General features: G+C 41.3%; 1 protein-coding gene across 1 annotated transcript in view; it reads right to left on the reverse strand.

The window, feature by feature from the left end:
- SORCS3 (sortilin related VPS10 domain containing receptor 3) overlaps positions 1–19,987 on the reverse strand; it is a 587,544-nt gene that overhangs the window by 91,342 nt on the left and 476,215 nt on the right. Inside the window, exons 9-11 of the mRNA XM_041738191.1 lie at positions 14,932–15,111; positions 5,201–5,347; positions 3,642–3,744 (exon numbers count right to left, since the gene is read on the reverse strand). Coding sequence (XP_041594125.1) covers positions 3,642–3,744; positions 5,201–5,347; positions 14,932–15,111 — 430 coding nt within the window. The remainder of the gene's footprint in view (positions 1–3,641; positions 3,745–5,200; positions 5,348–14,931; positions 15,112–19,987) is intronic.

Below are 19,987 nucleotides of genomic sequence, written 5' to 3' on the forward strand. Positions count from 1 at the left end.
CCTGAAAGAAATGCTGCTGACCACAGGAACCAGAAAGTTGGTTCCCAGAGGAAGGGACAGAAAAGATGTTATCCAGGACAACTGGATCTTAGAATGGGAGCAGTTCCTAAGTGGCCCCATGGGTAATCTCTGGTAGGAAGAATTTGGCATCTGGTGTCAGAGAAGGAAGACTTGATGAACATGCTCACTGGCTGAAGGGATACTGGGAAGCTCCCTGAAGTGGCCTCTGGTCAGGTTGGAAGAAGAGGTACCTGTTCCTCACTTACATGGTGCAAAGGGACAGAGGAAGGAGAGACATACAGAAGAACACAGAGCTTCTTCTCTCACCAGCGGCTTAGCTGCTAAATCCTAGAGGTCCCACTGCCCTTTCTGGCAGCCTTAAATAACCTGCAAAAACTCCCATTTCCTCTCAGGGCTACCTTTCTCTGCTCCTGAGTTAAACACTTGTGCAAAACAAAACAAAACAACCATAAAGAGAGGAAGAGAATTTAGGAGTCCTCTGAAGCAAGAGATGCTTCTCTCACTAGTATAGGTGCCCATTTAGGGGACTAAGGGCTCGGTGACAAAGGAAACAGTACACAATCCACTGCAGGGAGGAAAGTGCCTCCACAGTAGAGAGCATGGGTATGGAGCCTGGGGTAGTGAGCAGCTGCCATGAGAAGGGTCTCAGGACTAGGTTCGGCCGGACAGAATAGAACTGGAGCCAGAGTGAGTGTTGTTGTGGGTCCGACACCTCTTCCTCTACCTCATCTGTGTCCTCAAATGTAAATTGAGGAGAAGAGTAATCCCCTTTTCCACATCGTAGAGCTGTTGGGTAGTCGAGGCACAGAGAATGCTTTGCATGATGTAAAGCACTGTGAAGACAGAAGTCTTGCTGCCTAGCCCGAAAGCATGGTGGTAAGAACCTTTAGAGCCCTATTGTACCTGTTTGCTAAAAGCAATTGTCAAACTCTCCAGACTGAAATTCCATCTGCCTTCTGAGACAGCCCCAAGAGGTGTTAGAGATGAATCCTTTCCTCCACACAGCTCCCCTGAGATCATACCTCAGAGGAAAGGGGAAGAGGTCATGAGCTGCGGGAGTGGAGGGGAGGGAGCCCAGGTCACAGACACTCAGAGGCAGGTGACATGACTGGATGTGGGAAAGGGCGCTGGAGAGACAGGCTCCACGCAGGCCACTGAAGACATCCTTGGCTGACTTCATAATAATTTTCCTGATAGTGAACAACCTCCCAGGGAGAACTAGCAAGTAGGGGAAGGAGAAGCTGGGAACGAGGAGGCATTTGCCAGCAATCTGGGTCTGGTTTTTCATCAGGATCTCTTCAGCTGTGTTATATCCCTCCCAACATCCCAGGGACATTTGTATGGCAAGGGGCCACACAAAGTTATAAGAGTTACAAAGGGGAGAATAAAAGGCAGTAGTAAATTCTGATACACAGTTGATCCTTGAACAACATGAATTTGAACTGTGTGAGTCCACTTGTGATTTTTTTTTCAGTAAATACAACACAGAGCTATAAATGTATTTTCTCTTCCTCATGATTTTCTTCATAACATTTTCTTTCTTCTAGCCTATTTTATTGTAAGAATGCAGTATACAGTGCATATAATGTGCAAAATATGTGTTAATAGACTATGTTATTGGTAAGGCTTCTGGACAACAGCAGGCTGTTAGTAGTTAAGTTTCAGAAACTCAGATGTTTTATATGGATTTTCAACTACTCAGGGATTGGCACCCTTAACCCCCATGCTGTTCAAGGGTCAAGTGTCTGTGGCCAAAAAAAAAAAAATTCTTTCAAAAACAAATCTTTAACTTGTCTATGTTTGTCAATTTATAAAGACTTAACATTCAACTAGTTTAGGGCACAAGATGATCTCAGGTAATATCTACAACTAATCCTATCTCACTATGGCCCGAGCACTTTGCCGGATCTTGACATCCTCTACTATCTCTAATTTTTACAAACTCCCACAAGGTTGGAAAAAGAGAAATCTGTTTTATTAAATGAAGGAAACAAAGCCCAGTGGCTGAAGAACTAAGCAAAATTCACAAGGCCAGTGTCAGAGCGCAGCTCTGAAAGCAGGACACCAGGGCTCCTGAGTACATCCGTTCAGTCAGCATATGCATAGTGTATGCATATGATTTATGGATTCTGTTGAAGGAGATGCACAAGTCACAGTCTCTGATATAAGAAGATCAGGGTTAAATTTCTGTAATATCAATGATGGTAAGAGCTAGCGTGTACTGAGCACTCAATACGTCCCAGGTACTGCCCAAGCACTTTAAATCCAATTCTTCATTTAATCCTTCAATTCTGTTATGTCAGTACTGGTAACCCCACTTTGCCAATGAAAACATTGAAGTTCAGAGTGGTTAAGTCACACAAGACAATGTCTGGCTATATAGTTGGCATATTAAGTAATATTAACTTTTATTATTGATTACTGTTTTCTTTTCTTTTCTTTTTTTTTTTTTTATTACTGTTTTCCATGTTGCTTCTATTCCACTGCAGGGTGTCCTCTAGGCCTTGAGGAGAAGCAGAGAGTGTTGCAGTCTTTGAGTTGGGAGGTCCAAACCACAAAGATTAGGGAGTATGGGGATCACTCCTCAAGCCAGGACAGCAACAAAGCCTGCCCCCATCTCTCACTAACCTGGGCTAAAGCCTGTCCTGAAGCCAGTGGTGCTCAATATGGGGATTCAATCCCTACGAGGTTGAGAGAAATGACTGGAATGCTAGAGGATGACACTCGCTCCAGATCTGATCAGCGTGGTCAGTCACTGACATTTTTCAAAGTTCATGCAGCTGGGGGCATGGAGAAGGAAGTCCTGTCCAGGAGACCTGTGACTCCAGGAGCCAGAGCTTTGGCTTGCTGCGACAAGACAGAATGGACCATCTCAGGAAGTCACTGTGCACTTATCTGCTTTCATTAGAAAAAAAGCCTACCCACCAGAGCCCTAACTTCTGAGATTAGAAGCCCGCCTTGCTTTATGCCATCAATGTATTCCTGAGAAGGTGCATGTAAATTGAATGCATGCTAATCAGAGCACATTCCCCAGAGGCTTTCATTTTCATTTCAGAGCTGTTTTATCCTCCTTTTTGATTGATGTTCAGTGGACAGTGGCTCCAACAATGCAACCTTAGGTCTTTCTGCCCTTTCCCACCAGGCTCTCGGCCAGGTGGTTAATCATGTGTAAACAAACCTTTACATGCACCAGAGGCCTCCTGATTAAAAACAGCTCTGGGGTGAAAGCCTTTGCAAAGAATCCTCTGTGTAAAGAGAAAGCTACCCCAACTTATATTTGGTGAGCTGGCAAGTTCATATATCAAGGTGTCTTAAAGTAAGAATTCCCTATGACAAACAAGCTTTCTGATCAGTCAGTTTACTTTGAGAGGAACTCTGGCCTCTTGCTAAGCACAGGGAATAGCTCTGTGACTACGTGGGACATGCAGTAACCTTGAAGTTACAAGTGTCTGGAGCTCTTTTCCTGGGTCATGAGATTGGCTCTGGGGTTCCATGACCCTGCCTATTTTCTGGGGAGAGTGTCCCTTGCTTTTACCCAATGCTCAAATGAGTCCAAAGAGGTGATAAATACATTCCAGAAACCATCAGGGAGGAAGAAGCACAAGGAATGTCTTTCTTACCTGTAGCCACCACAAGTCCCGGGGCTGTCTCCTTGCTGGAGATTCTTCCTGAAGAATACGGATTTTCAGAGATCTGCAAGTGCAGGTGTAAGGAGCAGAAGGGCTAAAATGGAGAAGAAAACATCTTCATTCCAGCAAACCTCTGACACACATACCGGCCCCACCAGAGATGAGGCTTTCAAAAACAACTGCCCACTCAGATTTGGGCAGGAGACATTTCTGTCTGAGGCAGCCGGGATGCTCACATCAGAAGCTGACCCCATCACAACTGTAGGCCTCCCCTCCCTTACTCATTCCTGCCTCATCCATCAGGGGCCTGTTCACGGTCAGCCTTGTGAAGCCTCCCTGACCATTCCTTCCCACAGAATGATCCTGACCTTCCCCTGTATCTGATCTTGACCATCACATCCAGTTTTTCAGAGTTGTAGGCAGCCTCTGGGAGGGATGCAGAGCGGAAGCTAAGTGAGGCAGTCTCCAGGCCCTCTACCCTCTTCTTCAACCAGATTGTGTCTGTTTCTCCTTTATTATTTGATTCCTGTTTATAATGTTTCTTGAATTTTACCTAAAATTTACCCTTATTTAGGTGTTCTTAAAAAGGATGATTGATTTATAAAGATATATCCTATATAATAAGTAAGTAAGAACAAGAGAATGGTGAAATTGGGGAAAGAAGAAAATTAGGTTAAGAAAATAAGAGAAAATAAGACAAAGCCATGAGTAAGGCCTAAGAAAAAAGAAAATTCGTGTTATGACCAGTTGCTAGAGGTAGGCACACACTTGTCTCTGATTTTCCTGGCACCCCCAGCAGAAAACAGGGGGTTATATTGAAATCTACAAAAAAGGAAAATCCCTGTCTGCCCCATATCCCCTGTTTTTAACTTAATGTCCAGAGTGTGGTAAGTTGGTAATAAACCTTTTTAACAATGGCAAAAGCCAACCTTGGAAGACTTTCTCACATAGATCCTCTAAGAATGCACAGAGGGTCATGAATTTCACTGTTAATGATCTGTCTTCCCTCTCCACCTAGAATTGCCACACTTAAGGGCAGAGAAAACCTCTTGCACATCATGTCCTCCAGAGTGCCTAACCCAACATTCCATACACCTGGCACCCTGGGAATGCTGGCAGATTAACTGCTATCCCATGTGGACACACCAGCCTGACCTCTCCTGGGCTTGCAAGGCAACTTCTGCTTACTTTGACATCTATCAAGCACTTATCAAACTGCATCATATTAGTATCAGTTAGCAGGTGTGTTTCTACTCCTGAGCTCTTCCTGAGACCCTGGAATGTAGGCACTGTCTCCTAAACATTTATTTATCTTACTGGGAGTTGGAGCACATAATATATTCTCAGTAAAAGCCTGTGAACTTCAACTGAACTTTCCATCCAAATGGTATGGCAGTCTTGAGTCCATAGATCATCGCCCTGGGAGTTGCAGGAAAGCCCTGCCCAGAACCAGCCAAGTTCCTAACACCTTAATGGAAGAAAGCCCCTGATGCAACATCCCCAGGCAACTAGCTTGCCCAGTGGACTTCATGTGAGACTGGGTGACTGACCAGCAGGCAGTGTACCGGACTTCCACGCAGATCCACATCTGGAGCTTGAAGTAGGCGCCAATCTCTGCCTTTGTTATAAGTGATATATGTCTTCACCTGGTCATCCACCTTCTTATTGGCCAAGAATATCCCTCTGATACCTGCTACCTAGGAAAAAGGGGAAGAGATGGAGAACTGTGTTGGGCCAAATGCTGATAACCTGGGAGAAGCCCCAGCATTTTCCACAGGGCATTGGGGGTACCAAAGAAGGGAAGAGGAGGAACGTGGTGAGAAATGCCATATACCATGTGGCCTTTGAGAGAAGCTTAAGATTATCTCTGTGCCCTCTACCGCCTGCTCCTGACTCAGATGTCCCACTGTCCTTTTACCCATCTTCTTTTTCCCACTTTATATGTTTCTGCATTTTGTTCATAGTATCTTATCCTTAATTAACTACTAACATTCTCTCTGAGTTGGCAGTGGTTGATAACGACTAAAGAAGTTGCCCCTTCGGGGACTTTTGCTCAGGAGGAGCTTGGAGCCAGATTTTGAAAGCATAAAGGTATTATCCTTAATGCTAGAAGTTTAGGCATCCTGATTAGTAGTGAGGCAGATATTTTTAGGCAGATGACCCAGCTTGGTGACCTGGCATCCATCTTTGGCTGTGCCATTGGCTTTCTATGTGATCTCGCACAACTTCCATGTCATCTTTGGGTCTCAGCCAATCATCACTTTGAAATAGACAGAATCAATCCTGCCCTTCCTCTTTTTCCTCAGTTGGCTAACAATAAACACATGAGATAATGCAGAGCATTCTTGCCAGAGTTCCCGATCTATTGGAATTTGCATCCCCTTGATATTTAGAAGGGAGAAGAGCATGACCACAAAACAAGAAGCTAGAGAATGAAAATAAATTTATAATTCAGAAAAGTTCTAGAGTAACTACAGATTCAACTCAAACTTTTATTTCTTCTATGTCTACATTTTGGGAAATAAGAACAGATATTCTGAATGACAACACTCTACATCAAAGAAAGATTCCCTAACTTCCTGTAATAACCCCAGCATGTTCCAAAGCCAAAAGGCAAGTCAAATCACTTAAAAATATATAAACATGAGGTTGACTGACAGGTTTTCTGAAAATAGATATCTCAGAATTGTAAGTGTATTTATTCTCCATTCTTTGAGGATCATGGTTAGCTGAGATAATACCAGTGGGAAAGAATTTCACAGAAGTGAACTCTTTTATTTTTTAATGACAACATTTAGTTGGTGAAATAAGAAGTTTGTTTTAATTTTTGCTCTTTAAAAAAAAATAATAACCTGATTGCCCTTGTAAAAGAATGCCAAACCAGATAAAAACAAACAACAAAAATGGACAAAGAATGTCAAGAGGAGAACAGAATTTATCTGGGAAGGACACCACCAGGGGAATTTGACAAATGGCCAAAAAAGGAATTGATTAGATTTCTAACTTGAACAGAGGGTGGGTAGGGACAGAAGCCAAGGTAGGGGGAGGGGCACGGTGTCAGAGTTCTGTCCTTCCCCAGGCAAAGCCTCCCTGCCCTAACTGCTTAAAATCAGTGCCATTTCAGGAAGACTGGCATCTTCTATGCTTATCTAGGGGCTCTGAGGCTCTCTCATCACCTCAGTCTTTAAAACCAACTGCAGGGGCACCTAGGTGGCTCAGTGGTTGAACTTCTGCCTTCTGCTCAGGGTGTGATGCTGGGTGCTGGAATTGAGTCTTAAAAAAAAAATAAAAAATTAAAATCTACTGCAAAACTGTTTTTCTTAAACCTGACTACCAATTATTTCTCAGAGACAGTGGAATCTGTGTTCCTTTAGAACCAACTGTCTGATGGATGCCTTTTGGTATTTTCTTTAGCCACAGAGCTAGTACCTTTTCTGTTGGACAACCAAATAATGATTCTAGAGAACTCTCCCCCCTGAGTCAGCTGGCCCCCTCCAATGCATACCAAGGGCCTTGGTGTCTACCTCCAGGAGAAAAATATACAAGTCTGACTTAGACTTCTAAGCCCGCTCCTGTGGGGATCCTGTCACCCTCATCTACTGCCTCCTAGCTGGATGCATTACAGCATGAATTTACTAGCCATTCAGATGCTTCGCTTCTTGTGTCCTCCTGGATGAGTATCTTGGGTAAATGTAATGGTCACTACCATATTTTCTCATTGAGCACTACACCACCATATTTTTGAGAACAAAATATGGAAAATGGGGTCTGAAAAGACACAGGACTGAGAGATTTCCCAGGAAGCTATCTGCAGCTCTAAAAGCCTTTCTCTTGCAGTTGCACATGAGTCAGGGCAATCTCCCTCCAGACCCAAATTCCAATTTGTATTTGGATTGCTCAAAACTCTTACATTATTACTAAATTGCTTCTTGGCTCCATATTGTATATGAATAGACTATAAGTTTGGAGGGTACTTTGCTTTTGTGTGCCATAGGCCAACAACTTTAAACTTTTTATTGCAACCCAAGTATGGGATGTATTTATGTTGCAGCATAGTACTCATATCCATATGTGCATGTATGTGTACACATGTAGGCACATTATATGTCTCTGATGCAAAAGTATCATGAAACACTACTTAGCCCACTGTACACAATATAAAGGAATAAAAGAATGAGACACTCATTTTAACTCTTCCATCCAAGGAGTGTAGCTGTTGGCCCAGAGTTCAAAGAGAAGGGCACCAGCTTGGGATGGTGGCCACAGAAAAGGGTCGTATAAGTATAGATCTGAATGGCCCACTTTCCTTCTGGGAATCAATTTGAGGTATGAAGAGAACCTGACAGCAACCTCTTGGCAGAGCACTGAATCCAGGTGGCACAGTCATCTGTTGCTCATCTCTCTGGGCCCTTAGGACAAGGAAACCAGGGCTCTGCTGAGAAAAGCAATTACTGTGGTCTGCCTTGAGCTGTCCCTAGAGTGGGACCTGTGGTGAGGGGCCGACAAAGGTGAGTTTGGGAAAGATGTCCCTGTGGAGGCTATAAGCAGCTGTCCATCTGGCCAACGATGGGTCACTTAAGTTCATGATAAAGGGTGGGAAGCAGGCACAAGGAAAGGGAAAGAAATAGAACATCAAAAAGATGGGCAAAGAAACCAGAATACTAAAGATGACTCAGACAGTCTCATTTTATCCATCCTGGTGAGGTCCACATAGTCATTATGAAATTCAAATTAAACCCACAATAAGGTATCAGTAGGCCCCCCTCACAGTTGCTAAATGCACTCACATACCCTATAATACCAAGTATTGGTGAAGATGTGAGCATCCAGAACTCCCATACATCTCTGGTGGGGATGCAAAATGAGAATACCTCTTTAGAAACAGCCTGGTGGCTTTTTATAAATATATTTTATCATATTCAACCCAGTAATCCTACTCATAGGTATTTACCCAAGAGAAATAAAAACCTATGTTCACGTGGATGTTTATAGAGGTTTTATTCATTATCACACAGAACTGGAAACAACTTACATGTCCTTCAACTGGTGAATAAATAAACAAATCAGAGCACATCCACAAAATGGAATACCACTCAGCAATTTAAGAAAAAGGAATACGTACAGATACTCAACAACACGGGTGAATCTCAAATGCATGATTGTATGTAAAAGAAGCCAAAATCAAAAGACGATCTACTGTATAAACCCAATTACATAAAACCTAGAAAAGGCAAAACAGGAGAGAGAAAGAAATCAGACTGGTCTGCTAGTGATTTGGGGTGGAAGAATGGTTGAAAACAAAAAGGCCATCAGGAACGCCTGGGTGGTTCAGTGATTTAGTGCCTGCCTTTGGCCCAGGGCATGGTCCCAGAGTCCCAGGATCGAATTCCACATTGGGCTTCCTGCATGGAGCCTGCTTCTCCCTTTGCCTGTGTCTCTGCCTCTCTCTCTCTCTCTCTCTCTGTCTCTCATGAATAAATAAATAAAATCTTTAAAAAACAAAAAAACAAAAAGGCCATCTGAAGAAATATTGTGGGATGACAGTTCTCTATCTTGATTATGGTAGTAGCACAAATGCATACCCTTGTCAAAACTCATAGAACTTCATATCAAAAAGGGAAAATTCCACTACACATAAATTACACCTCAATAAAAAAAAATGTGGAAAAAAATGCATGGTGGGAAGAGCCTGGACTTTAAATATATATACACACACACTTATTTATTTATTTATTGGAGTTCGATTTGCCAACATATAGCATAACACCCACTGCTCATCCTATCAAGTGCCCACCTCGGTGCCCGTCACCCAGTCTCCCCATCCCCCCGCCCACCTCCCCTTCCACCACCCCTTGTTCGTTTCCCAGAGTTAGGTGTCTCTCATGTTCTGTCTCCCTCACTGATATTTCCCACTCATTTTCTCTCTTTTCCCCTTTATTCTCCTTCACTAATTTTTACATTCCCCAAATGAATGAGAACATATAATGTTTGTCCTTTTCCAATTGACTTACTTCACTCAGCATAATACCCTCCAGGTCCATCCACATTGAAACAAATGGTGGGTATTTGTCATTTCTAATGGTTGAGTAATATTCCATTGTATACAGAGACCACAGCTTCTTTAACTATTTATCTTTCAATGGACACCAAAGCTCCTTCCACAGTTTGGCTATTGTGGACTTTGCTGCTATAAACCTTGGAGTGCAGGTGTCCTGCCATTTTACTGCATCTGTATCTTTGAGGTAAATCCCCAGTAGTGCAATTGCTGGGTCACAGGGTAGCTCTATTTTTAACTCTTTGAGGAACCTCCACAGTTTTCCAGAGCGGCTGTACCAGTTCACATCCCCACCAACAGTGCAAGAGGTTCCCCTTTCTCCACATCCTCTCCAACATTTGTTGTTTCCTGTCTTGCTAATTTTCATCATTCTCACTAGTGTGAGGTGGTATCTCATTGTAGCTTTGATTTGTATTTCCCTAATGAGCCTGGGCTTTTTATTCAAATATACATTGGCTGGTTAAAGCATAGTTCTACCATTTTACTATCTGTGTGATCTGACCCAAGTTACTAAATTCTCTGCATCTCTGTACTCTCACAGGCACGAGAGGGGGTGACACCTACCACAAAGAGATATGGCAAAAGCATATGAATCATTTAGGGTTATGCGAACCAATACTATGGCCACTAGCCACACATGGCTACTCACCACTTGAAATGTGGCCAGTGGAACTAAGGAACTGAAGTTTAACTATATTTTATTTGAACCAATTTGAACTTCAATTGAAAAACTGATACCCAAATCTTTATCGGCAAACTTTTAAGTATGTTTGGAATAACCTGGGTATGTGAATCTACTTTTCTACCACAAATTTTATGAAATGTAAATACTGATTGAGTATTTCTGAAGAAAATTTAGCATATGAATTGAGAGATGTGGGAAGTGTAAAATAAACCCAGAATTTTGTAGATTTAGTATGGAAAAATATAAAATACCTCATTAGTAATTTTTCAAATGGAGCATATACTAAAATGATAATATTTTAGATATTTTGGTTAAATAAAAATATTATTATAATTAATTTCCCCTGTTTCTTTTACTTTCAACACTGTGAGTGATAGAATATTTAGCAGTGCATCTACAGCTTGCATTATATATTTATTCAATGACACCAATCTAAGACATTACCTGGTATGCTGTTATTATTATAATGAGGTATGAGCTGGATGCTTAATACCCAGGAAAATATTGAAGAATATGCATCCAACCAACAGCTCAGAACATGTTTCTATAATATAACTGAGGGTGTTGGAAAAAATATTAGTTTCTTGATTTATCAGTGGAAAGCAATGAAGAAGAAATGTAGTTTGGAGTTAGTGATGTGAGGAAACCACAACACAGCTTTATGTGAAAAGAGTATCACAGAATAATGGTGAAAACACATTAACAGATTATATTCATTGTCATCACCAAACTGGTTTTGATGGAAAGGGCTCTGATACCTTAATAGAGAGATTATTATTCGGCGGCCTGCAAGAATTATTTTCTCACCTTATTATGTAATTACAGCCCTGATAATATTGTACTTGGAAGCAGAGATTAAAGAAGAATGAGAAGAAACTCTCTACAACAGGAGACTGCTCCAACAGGCCAGGAAACAATGTCTCTGCTTTATTCAGTTTTAGGGAGTTCAGAGGGGGTGGATTCCTACCCATGGTTTCCAAGATCTTTTAGTGTCAAGACCTTCAAGGTGAATTCTCAAGTAAGTTTTCTATTTTCTTTGTCCTTTCTCATGGTCAAGAAGAAGCTTGAGAGGGCCACATGCAAGATGGAGTGATACAGTACTAAGTAGATTTAAGTGGCTGTGCTCATCCCAAGCCACCTCACATCTGTGTTATGTAAAGGTATCTCTGATATTTCAGACAAGGGTAAACAGGTGTAATACCCTATCACATCATAATATAAAGTTAAATATTAACTTGGGATAGGAGATTGCATCATGCATCCAAGTATCATTTCTAGGTATTAGATGTAGGGGAAGGACAGATAGAAATGTTAGCCCACCAAATAAATGTCCAACACTTCAATCTAGCTCTTTTTTACTACCTTTGTAATATTAATCCCCACTGTTTCTGCAAAATAATTCAACATTCCATGAAAGTGGGCATTTACTCATCAGACTCTGGTTCTCATTTCATGCTGGGATTCCACCAGACATGCCTTTCTCCCAGACTCCAATAATTTATCTTTTAAGCCAGATCATCTCCAAGTCTCTCCAAATTCCTCAAGTTAGAATTAACCTTCCTCTCTAGTGATTCTACAACATGGAAAATCACAGTTTTAATACAAGTTAGTTTGTGATCCCTAACTACTCAATACGGTCACATATCTTTCCAGTAGATTATGAGTCTCAGGCACCAGCTTCATCTCATCAAACAAAATATACTCTATGAGACTGTATTAATTTAGCTGAATTGAAAATGTGAAAGCTTACTACTTTTCCCAGCTGCATTACTCAAGGGCATTCAGAGTCCAGAAAAATTATGGTCTCTTTGTTAACTGGCCATATGGTACACAATCTAAGTTTCTATGAGAGTCTCCAGTGAAGGAGGTTAAAAACTAATGACCCCTAGAGACCAATTAAATTCAGCTTTATCTCCAAATCACAGAATGCAACTCCAGGTGCAAAACGGCATCACCCTCTAAAAACCTTCAATATGGTCACGGTCTAGATAGTGTCAGGATACAATTTATTTTCTTGGTATTAAATGCCTTCTAGAATCTGAACTCCAACCACCTATCAGGCACTCATTCTTGTACCTGTGAACACCTATTCTATGCAATTAGATTGGCTAGCTCATGGCCTTACAAATCTATACTATCCATCTAGTTCTTGACTCATGACGGTCATAAAATATGGAATATCCTCCACTTCTTCCTCCCTAGGGAAAAAAGACTTACGATCAGATTGGTAGCATTGCAAAAAGGAACTGGACATATACAGCACATCTGAATGTTCACTATTTTAGGGATCTACCTGCAAAGATCACATTCTCTGTACCTCATGGCAGTGGTGCATCCAGTTCTGGCAGGCAGTATTAGCAAGCTCACTTGCTCCTACATAACTTTTAAAAGCAATCAAACTGACATTTGACTTCCATTTGTCTCACCCTTTGTCTCAACTGACTCCAGTCTGGGCAGGTAAAAACAAAAAAACAAAAAAACAAAAAAACAAAAACAAAAACAAAAAACTTTGTTCACTGACTTCCTCCAAGTCTGACAAACTAGACTGCAAACTTCCTGAGGGTATGAATCAGTATCTCTCTTGTCTTCCTCATGGGCTTTAACATAAAGCAGGGGTACCATGAACCTTGATAAAGATTAAACGGAGAACAGCCTCAATAGAACTGGCTTTAGAGAAGTTGCCTTGCCTGGTATCTCTCTTCTCTATAGATAAAATGAACGTTATGCATTTTTTTTCTCCCAAAAAGAATGAAAATGCAAGACTGACTTCAGTAACACAAAAAGAAATACATACATTTAGGCACATTCTTCATTTCGATCCATGCATGCTTCACTTCAGAGTGTCTCACTATTCACAATGACCAAAGTACTCTTTATTACAAAAGGAACAGCACAGTGCCAAACTCACCCACCTTATCAATAGGATCAGAGACAAAGGGATTTCTCAGTTGAAAGGTCATCTGCAGCAATGTCTATCCTGCTCTACCAAGGTCTGGCCACAGAAGAATGAATAATCCTCTTATCTCTATAGCCTCACTTACAGGAACCTGGTTGCAATGGCCTCAGTCTTAGGAACATTTCATCCAAACCTTCCCACCAGAGGTGACTTACTCCCCAATAACAAACTGTATTTCTGCCTCCAGGTATGATCAGATGCATGGAAATGTAAGCTTCCCAAAGCCCTTTACACATCTTAATCATCAGTTTTTGTAATTCTAAAAAAACAAAACAAAACAAACAAACAAAGAAAACTGGGCTATTTCCCACACTGAGGCCTTGTTGTTACAGGAATAGGCATTTGTCAACAACCTCCTAGGAAATCACAGTATTTCTCTTGATTTGTTTTACATCCAGGGCCATTCACTTCTCTCTATCTTTTTGAATGTGCTTCTATTCACCCCAGACCTTTGTGTGGCAATCCTACCTTATAACATAACTAGAATCTTATATGTTTCCAGCACCCTCAGTAACTTAGATACCAATGTGGGGATGCTAGAACTCTGATGGGCACTGCTCAGAAGAGACCACTGTAAAGCAGAAGCCCCTACATGGATCCCTCAGTTCTGAAAGCCACTCTCACTCCTCAAAGACGAAAACTTGTAATGGAGCAGCTCACCCATACCATCTGAAGCTACCACTCATGGCAGACAACTCTTCCCTCCAAGAATGAATGATCTCAAACAGCATAGCAGGTATAGGTTTGACCACCAGTCACTAGTGAATGCTGGATAATGAAATATACCCCTTTACTTGAATCAATCCATCATACCAAGGTGAGTGCAGTGGCCAGGACAATTAGAGGTCATACACTGCCACTAGAGATATAAAAAAGGACCACAGCCAGTTTTTCTCTAATCCCTATGTGGAGTCACTTGGTTTCCCAGATAAATTATTCTTGAACTGGTGATCACATTGAAAAACAAAACCTCAACAGAACTGAAAACTCAGGAAGATGATCATATTAAACAACTCAACATAGATCAAGGTCAGTTCTTCACCAGGCACATATGATGCATCTTGTGGCATCTTAGGGAAACTCTCATCCTTAGCAATGATAGTCACTTTTCTTTCCCTGTAAAATTTGTTCATAAAATGTAATTTCCCAAATAGTTTAAGGTATACAAATAGATACATACCTCCACACAGGGTCCATAGAGTTGAATAAAGGGACTTAAGCAAGCCCATGTAGGTCAAATACCAGTGCGTCTGGCTTGTAATCATGCTCATACACAAAAGAGCATCAGCTTCAGCTACCATTTGTTCAAGTTTGCTGAGTCAACCACCACACTAGATGCTTTTTATACATTATCTCTCATTCTCACAAACATCTCATTAGGTAAATATTTTTACAGGTGAGGAGATTAAGGCACAGGAAGGTTAAATTCCTTGCCTGAAGTCACACAATCGCTAAAGGGTATAGCCATCATCTGAACCCAGGACTGGCTGACTGCAATGCTTGTGTTTATTCCATTAAAACTCGTGGGAAAAAAAAAAAAAAAAAAAAAGGCAGATCCAGGCTCAGGATCATCTTGGCTACATACCTCATACAATTCAATAATAATGTTTCCCATTAGACCTCGGCTACTCTTAATGTTCTCCATGGCCAGGGTGAAGTAGATGCCACGCGTGTCTGAGATGTACAGATTGTACGTGTCATTCTGGTTCCATTCTTGAACGGCTGCAAACACTTGGTTCTCATCGGTACTGATGATGTGCATGTCCTATAAGAAGATGGAAAACCTGTAAGGCAGCAGATCTCCATATCTCTCTGCCCATTGGGACCCAGAGTAATTACCATGACTCATGAATGGTTAGGAAAAAGCTTGAGTTATAGGCAATGTTAAACAATTCTGTGTCGGACCAAGGCTATAAATTAAGAGCTTCGTGATTTCTGTTCCTTGCTAAGTGACAGTAAGATGGGTGTAAGGGGCTTTGGTGGGTATCATTTTCCACGGCTTCAAGGGATTCATCCACTTTCATTTTTTATTTTTATACCTGAAAGTTAGTGTTAGTGCTAACACTAACAGCCTTGCAAGAGGAAACTCACACATGCAAAGAAGACAGGGCTTATCCCTGGCTTTAAATCTTCATGTTTTCAAACTTTTTAGTGTAGTGGTTTTGAAACTTCTCTTTGGGATCTTCAGAGTCATGGCAATTGCAAGAAGGGTGGCAGGGAGGCAGAGCCAATGGGTAGGGCTCTGGGCTTCCAACACTGTTTTAACCAGATCGGCACCATTTTAATTTGTTTTATCCTGGACTTCTGCATAATATTTGGGGAATAAAAGGTGAGGGAGGTTCTGCTGCTAATAAGATAATATTTGAAAATCATAGTTGCAGAAAGGACACTCAACCTGGAATTTAGTGTTCTGGGTCATAACAGAAACTCTGCTATAAGTTAGCTATATGGTGTGGAAGGTGTTTGTGTCCCTGAGTTTCAATTTTCTCACCAAAACACTGAAAAGATTGGGCTACCAATGAAAATAGCTAACATCGGAGCACCACTCTAAGTCATCTAAATGTACTATTTCAGTTAAAAATCCAAATAATTCTCCCACAGAGGTAGTATAATTTCCATTTTGCTGAAGAATAAACTACAGTATGCAGAGGTTTGCCAACTTGCTTCATGTTACATACCTAGTAAGTGACAGAAGCAGTAGAGCTCTAACTTAATTGTTAGCTTCTAACCATTTGGATACACAGCCTCCAGATTAGAAGCTGCAATCCTATGACCCATGAGATGAATATGAATCACAAATACTTGGTCTGATCACAGCCTCTACTGAATACCTGCTGGTGTAGTCTTTTAGACGAAGTCAGCACTCATGAAACTTCAGCCTTAAGCACCCAAAAGTTCTTATGATCTGCCTCTCACATATCAATGCGATAGGTGATGAACTTTCTAGTCCCTGAAGTCACTTTAGCTTGTATACCTGGACTAGAACATTTCCAAAATCAAATCTAACCAGTTCACAATTCAAAACAGTTTACAAAAGCCAGTTTTCATATGTGGCGAGGCACCGTACAAAGATTATCACAAAATCTGGTTCTTGCCCAAGGAATTCACGCTGTCAGGAGGAAATGTTGACACAGATAAACACTTGACATAATGGAAGTGTGGAGGCCAAGAAAAATTAAGGCCATTCCACCTCAAGTTTAGCATTAGCACAAGTACAGCCATGTTAGGTCCCTGGGAATAAGAACTGAACTTTACAGGGAAAACTGCAGACTGTCCTAGGCAGGGAATCCCATATTGGAAAGATTAATAAAGCTCAGAATGCCCTCGGCAGAGAATCCCATATCAGATCTTAAGAAACTCCCCCACCTTTTCCCCCATATTGGAATGGAAAAAATTCCTCCACCCCTTCTGAAGATCCCCTAGACCAGCCCATAAAAAACCCAGTTGTAACCCACTTCGGGGTCCAAGTCCCTGCTCTGCTCTATGGAATATACTTGGACCCACGCTCAAGCTTGTAAATAAACCCTCATGTACTTGCATCGGTGTTGGCTCCTTGGTGGTTTCTCGGATTCGCAATCTTGGGCACAATAGAAGCAGTTAAAAAATGTATAACTATACAGGTGTATATGCCAAGGAGTAATGGCATCCTGAGAAAGCAGGAGAGGACCCCTGTCACTGTGGTGGTAAGCACCCATACATAGTACGGGCATGGGGAATTAGAGTTGACAGTAAGTAAAGCACCAGGCTCTTACCTTCTTTAACCAACCTTTCCCAGAAATGATTTCAGCAATAAAAGGAGGTAGCAATGTCTATAATGTCACAACTATGGAGAGTTTCTCCAAGATGTTTTTAAAAAGGAGCAAGCTCATTCAATTTAGACAACGATGAGGTGGGAAAAGTGAGATGCATTCTGGATCTTTTTATTGGAGAATCTGTCAAACCTTCAGTGTCTGGCCTTGAACTCCCTAGGTCGCCTTGACTAAGACCTCGCTAGCTCATTTGTGCTTATATACCTTATGGAATTACAGGTTCCTGCTGAGCTGCTTGAAAATGGAAATAAGGCTTCCTCTTAAAAACCCTGTGATGAAATTGTGTTGTGTTGGTGTGGAATGAAAGCCCAAGAACCCAGTAGGAGGGGAAATAGCAGCTGCAGGAAATACAGATTAAATTCACTTACCCTGTTAAAAATGCAATAGAAATGCCCGGCTTTTCCCAGATGTTTTGGTTATAAAAATGAATGAGCTAAGTTATTTTAGACTAAACTAATGTAAAAAAGTGGGGAAAAAAAAACAATTTAAAACACTGGGGCATGGTCAGGATTAAATGCAGCCAGGTTTGCTGTGAGTGTATCTCAGTTGGGAGATGTGCTGGGGTATATCACCTGGTGCTCAGGTATTGCAGGCTCTGAGGGATGGAGTGCTCTTTAGCATCTAGGACTGGGAAGTTTGCTCCAGAGATTCTTAATTTCCCTAAATCACTTAACTAATAAATGATATCACTAAGATTTAAACCCAAGACTATCAGAATCAGGAAGCTAAACTCTGTTATCAGTGAGTGTATAACTCAATATGCACCAAAATGACCTGGAGATCATAGCATGCGGACTCCTATGTCCCAGTGCCTGAGGTTCTGATTCTGTATGTCTGGTTGTGAAGCCTTGAACTCTACCATCCGAACCAGCCTTCCAGATAAGTCAGGTGCATGCAGTCTGGAAAATCACTCTTTGAAAAAGATCTGAACTATGTGTCCTCTCTCCAGATAGATCTTATAGTTGAATAGGGATCTACCAATAATAACCAGAATATTAAGTTTTTAAGAACAAATAAAAGCATTATCAGTAATATTGGTCTAACAGGGATCTGAATGATAATAAAGTATATTTCTTAAATCCTGTGATCTCAATCTAACCTCTAAGCATGTGTCACCTCCTTCCTACAAAATTGAAGACATTCTTGCTACTCCTAAGAACAGTTGGGCAAGATGTAAGTGGTGATGAAGAGAGAGAGCTTCAAGGGGGAAAAGCGGTAAGCCAGTTCTGATCGGGACTTTACTAAATGGGAATTTGGACAGCATCAGATATAACCACATTCTTGCCTTTATTTGGATAACAATTATAAATAACCCTCCCATTAATTTGGAAGAATTGTATTTGCCTTTCACAAACCTAAATGTGAGACTTCGTTGGTAAACAATGGTGAAAATACTTCCCCATGATTGAAGCATTTTTGTGTAATCTGGGCTAAATGTAACTTCATTCATTATAAAAATACATAGGTTATTCAGCACCTGCCATGTGCCAAGCATTATAATAGAAGTACAGAGAGGAACAAGACATACAACCTGACCTCAAGCAGGTGCCTCATGGTGGTGGGGATATCATGCACTCTCGTCCTTCTGTGAACCTGACTAAAGTCTCCAGTACAGTACTGATAGGAATACGAAGGCTTATAGATTGGGGAGTGGCGGGGAGGGTGGGCAGGGGAATCCATGGAGACATATGGAACTTGAGTGGCTTGAAAACAGTTTTTCCCTGAGGGAGGTGAGGACAGACAGTAGCCACACCATAAGGGGCTCCGCATGGCACACTTAAGTTTTACCCAGAAGGAGATACAAAATTGGCACAAGATTTTAAGCAGGAAAAAAGGAAAAATTAGCAATGACCAATGCAGAAATCTGGCTGGGGAAGACCAGCTTCATTGCAAGATCACATTTGTCGTGGAGGCAGCGTGAAGGTAGACTTAGTGGACAAGGAGGAAGGCTTATGAAGTGACTGCAATAATCTAAGTAGTGAAACATAGGAGCCTGAACAAAGGAAGCAGGTTTTCTATGAGAACTCTATGAAATGGATGGGTGAGATATGGAGGCAGAACCCACAGGGGGATAAAGGAAAAGGGAATATCTTTAATATGCCTGATATCTGACTTTCAAAATTCTCTGCTTCTTTTTAGTGTACACATGCAATCATAATTAAACACCCATAGCTAAAAACTTGCATAATCATTTATTCTATGTCAGTCTCTCTCATTAGATGGTAAGTTCCCAGTTAGAGAAGACACTGTGTCTTTCTTATTTATCACTTCACTTCTAGCACTTACTAAGTATTTAGCACTTGGTAGATATCCAATAAAAGTTTTCATATGAATAAAGAGATGGAGTAAGTAAACAGAGGAGAAGGATGAAATTTTAGGGATATAATATAAAGACACCGAGCTCAGTTCTAGAGTTTTAAAATGGGATCTTTCAAGGGAGCTACTTCAAATAGGCAGTCCAGAGTTCAATCAATATGGGATGAGGCTATGGACACAGGTGTCACCAATATGGAGAGAAGGGATGAAGTCACCTAGGAATCATGCAGAATGCCAGAACTTAGGATCATTAACATTTAAGGGTGGCAGGGGAAGAGGAACCAGAAAAAGAAATGAGAATAAAATATTCCAAAGAGAAGAGTATCAGGTATGGATTTTTTTCCAAGTGTCAAATGGAGAAATGTCTATTGCACTTGGCTGGAGACGGTCCCTGGTAACAATGGCTAGAGGATTTTTGGTGGAATAGTGGAAAGAGGGGTACGGGAAAGCAGAAGATAGCTGGAAGTAGGCTGAAGAGTGGATAGGAAGTGACAAAAAAAATTAGAATTACAGAAC

The sequence above is a fragment of the Vulpes lagopus genome, chromosome 2, assembly GCF_018345385.1.
Source record: "Vulpes lagopus strain Blue_001 chromosome 2, ASM1834538v1, whole genome shotgun sequence".
In the NCBI taxonomy this organism is placed as follows: domain Eukaryota; kingdom Metazoa; phylum Chordata; class Mammalia; order Carnivora; family Canidae; genus Vulpes; species Vulpes lagopus.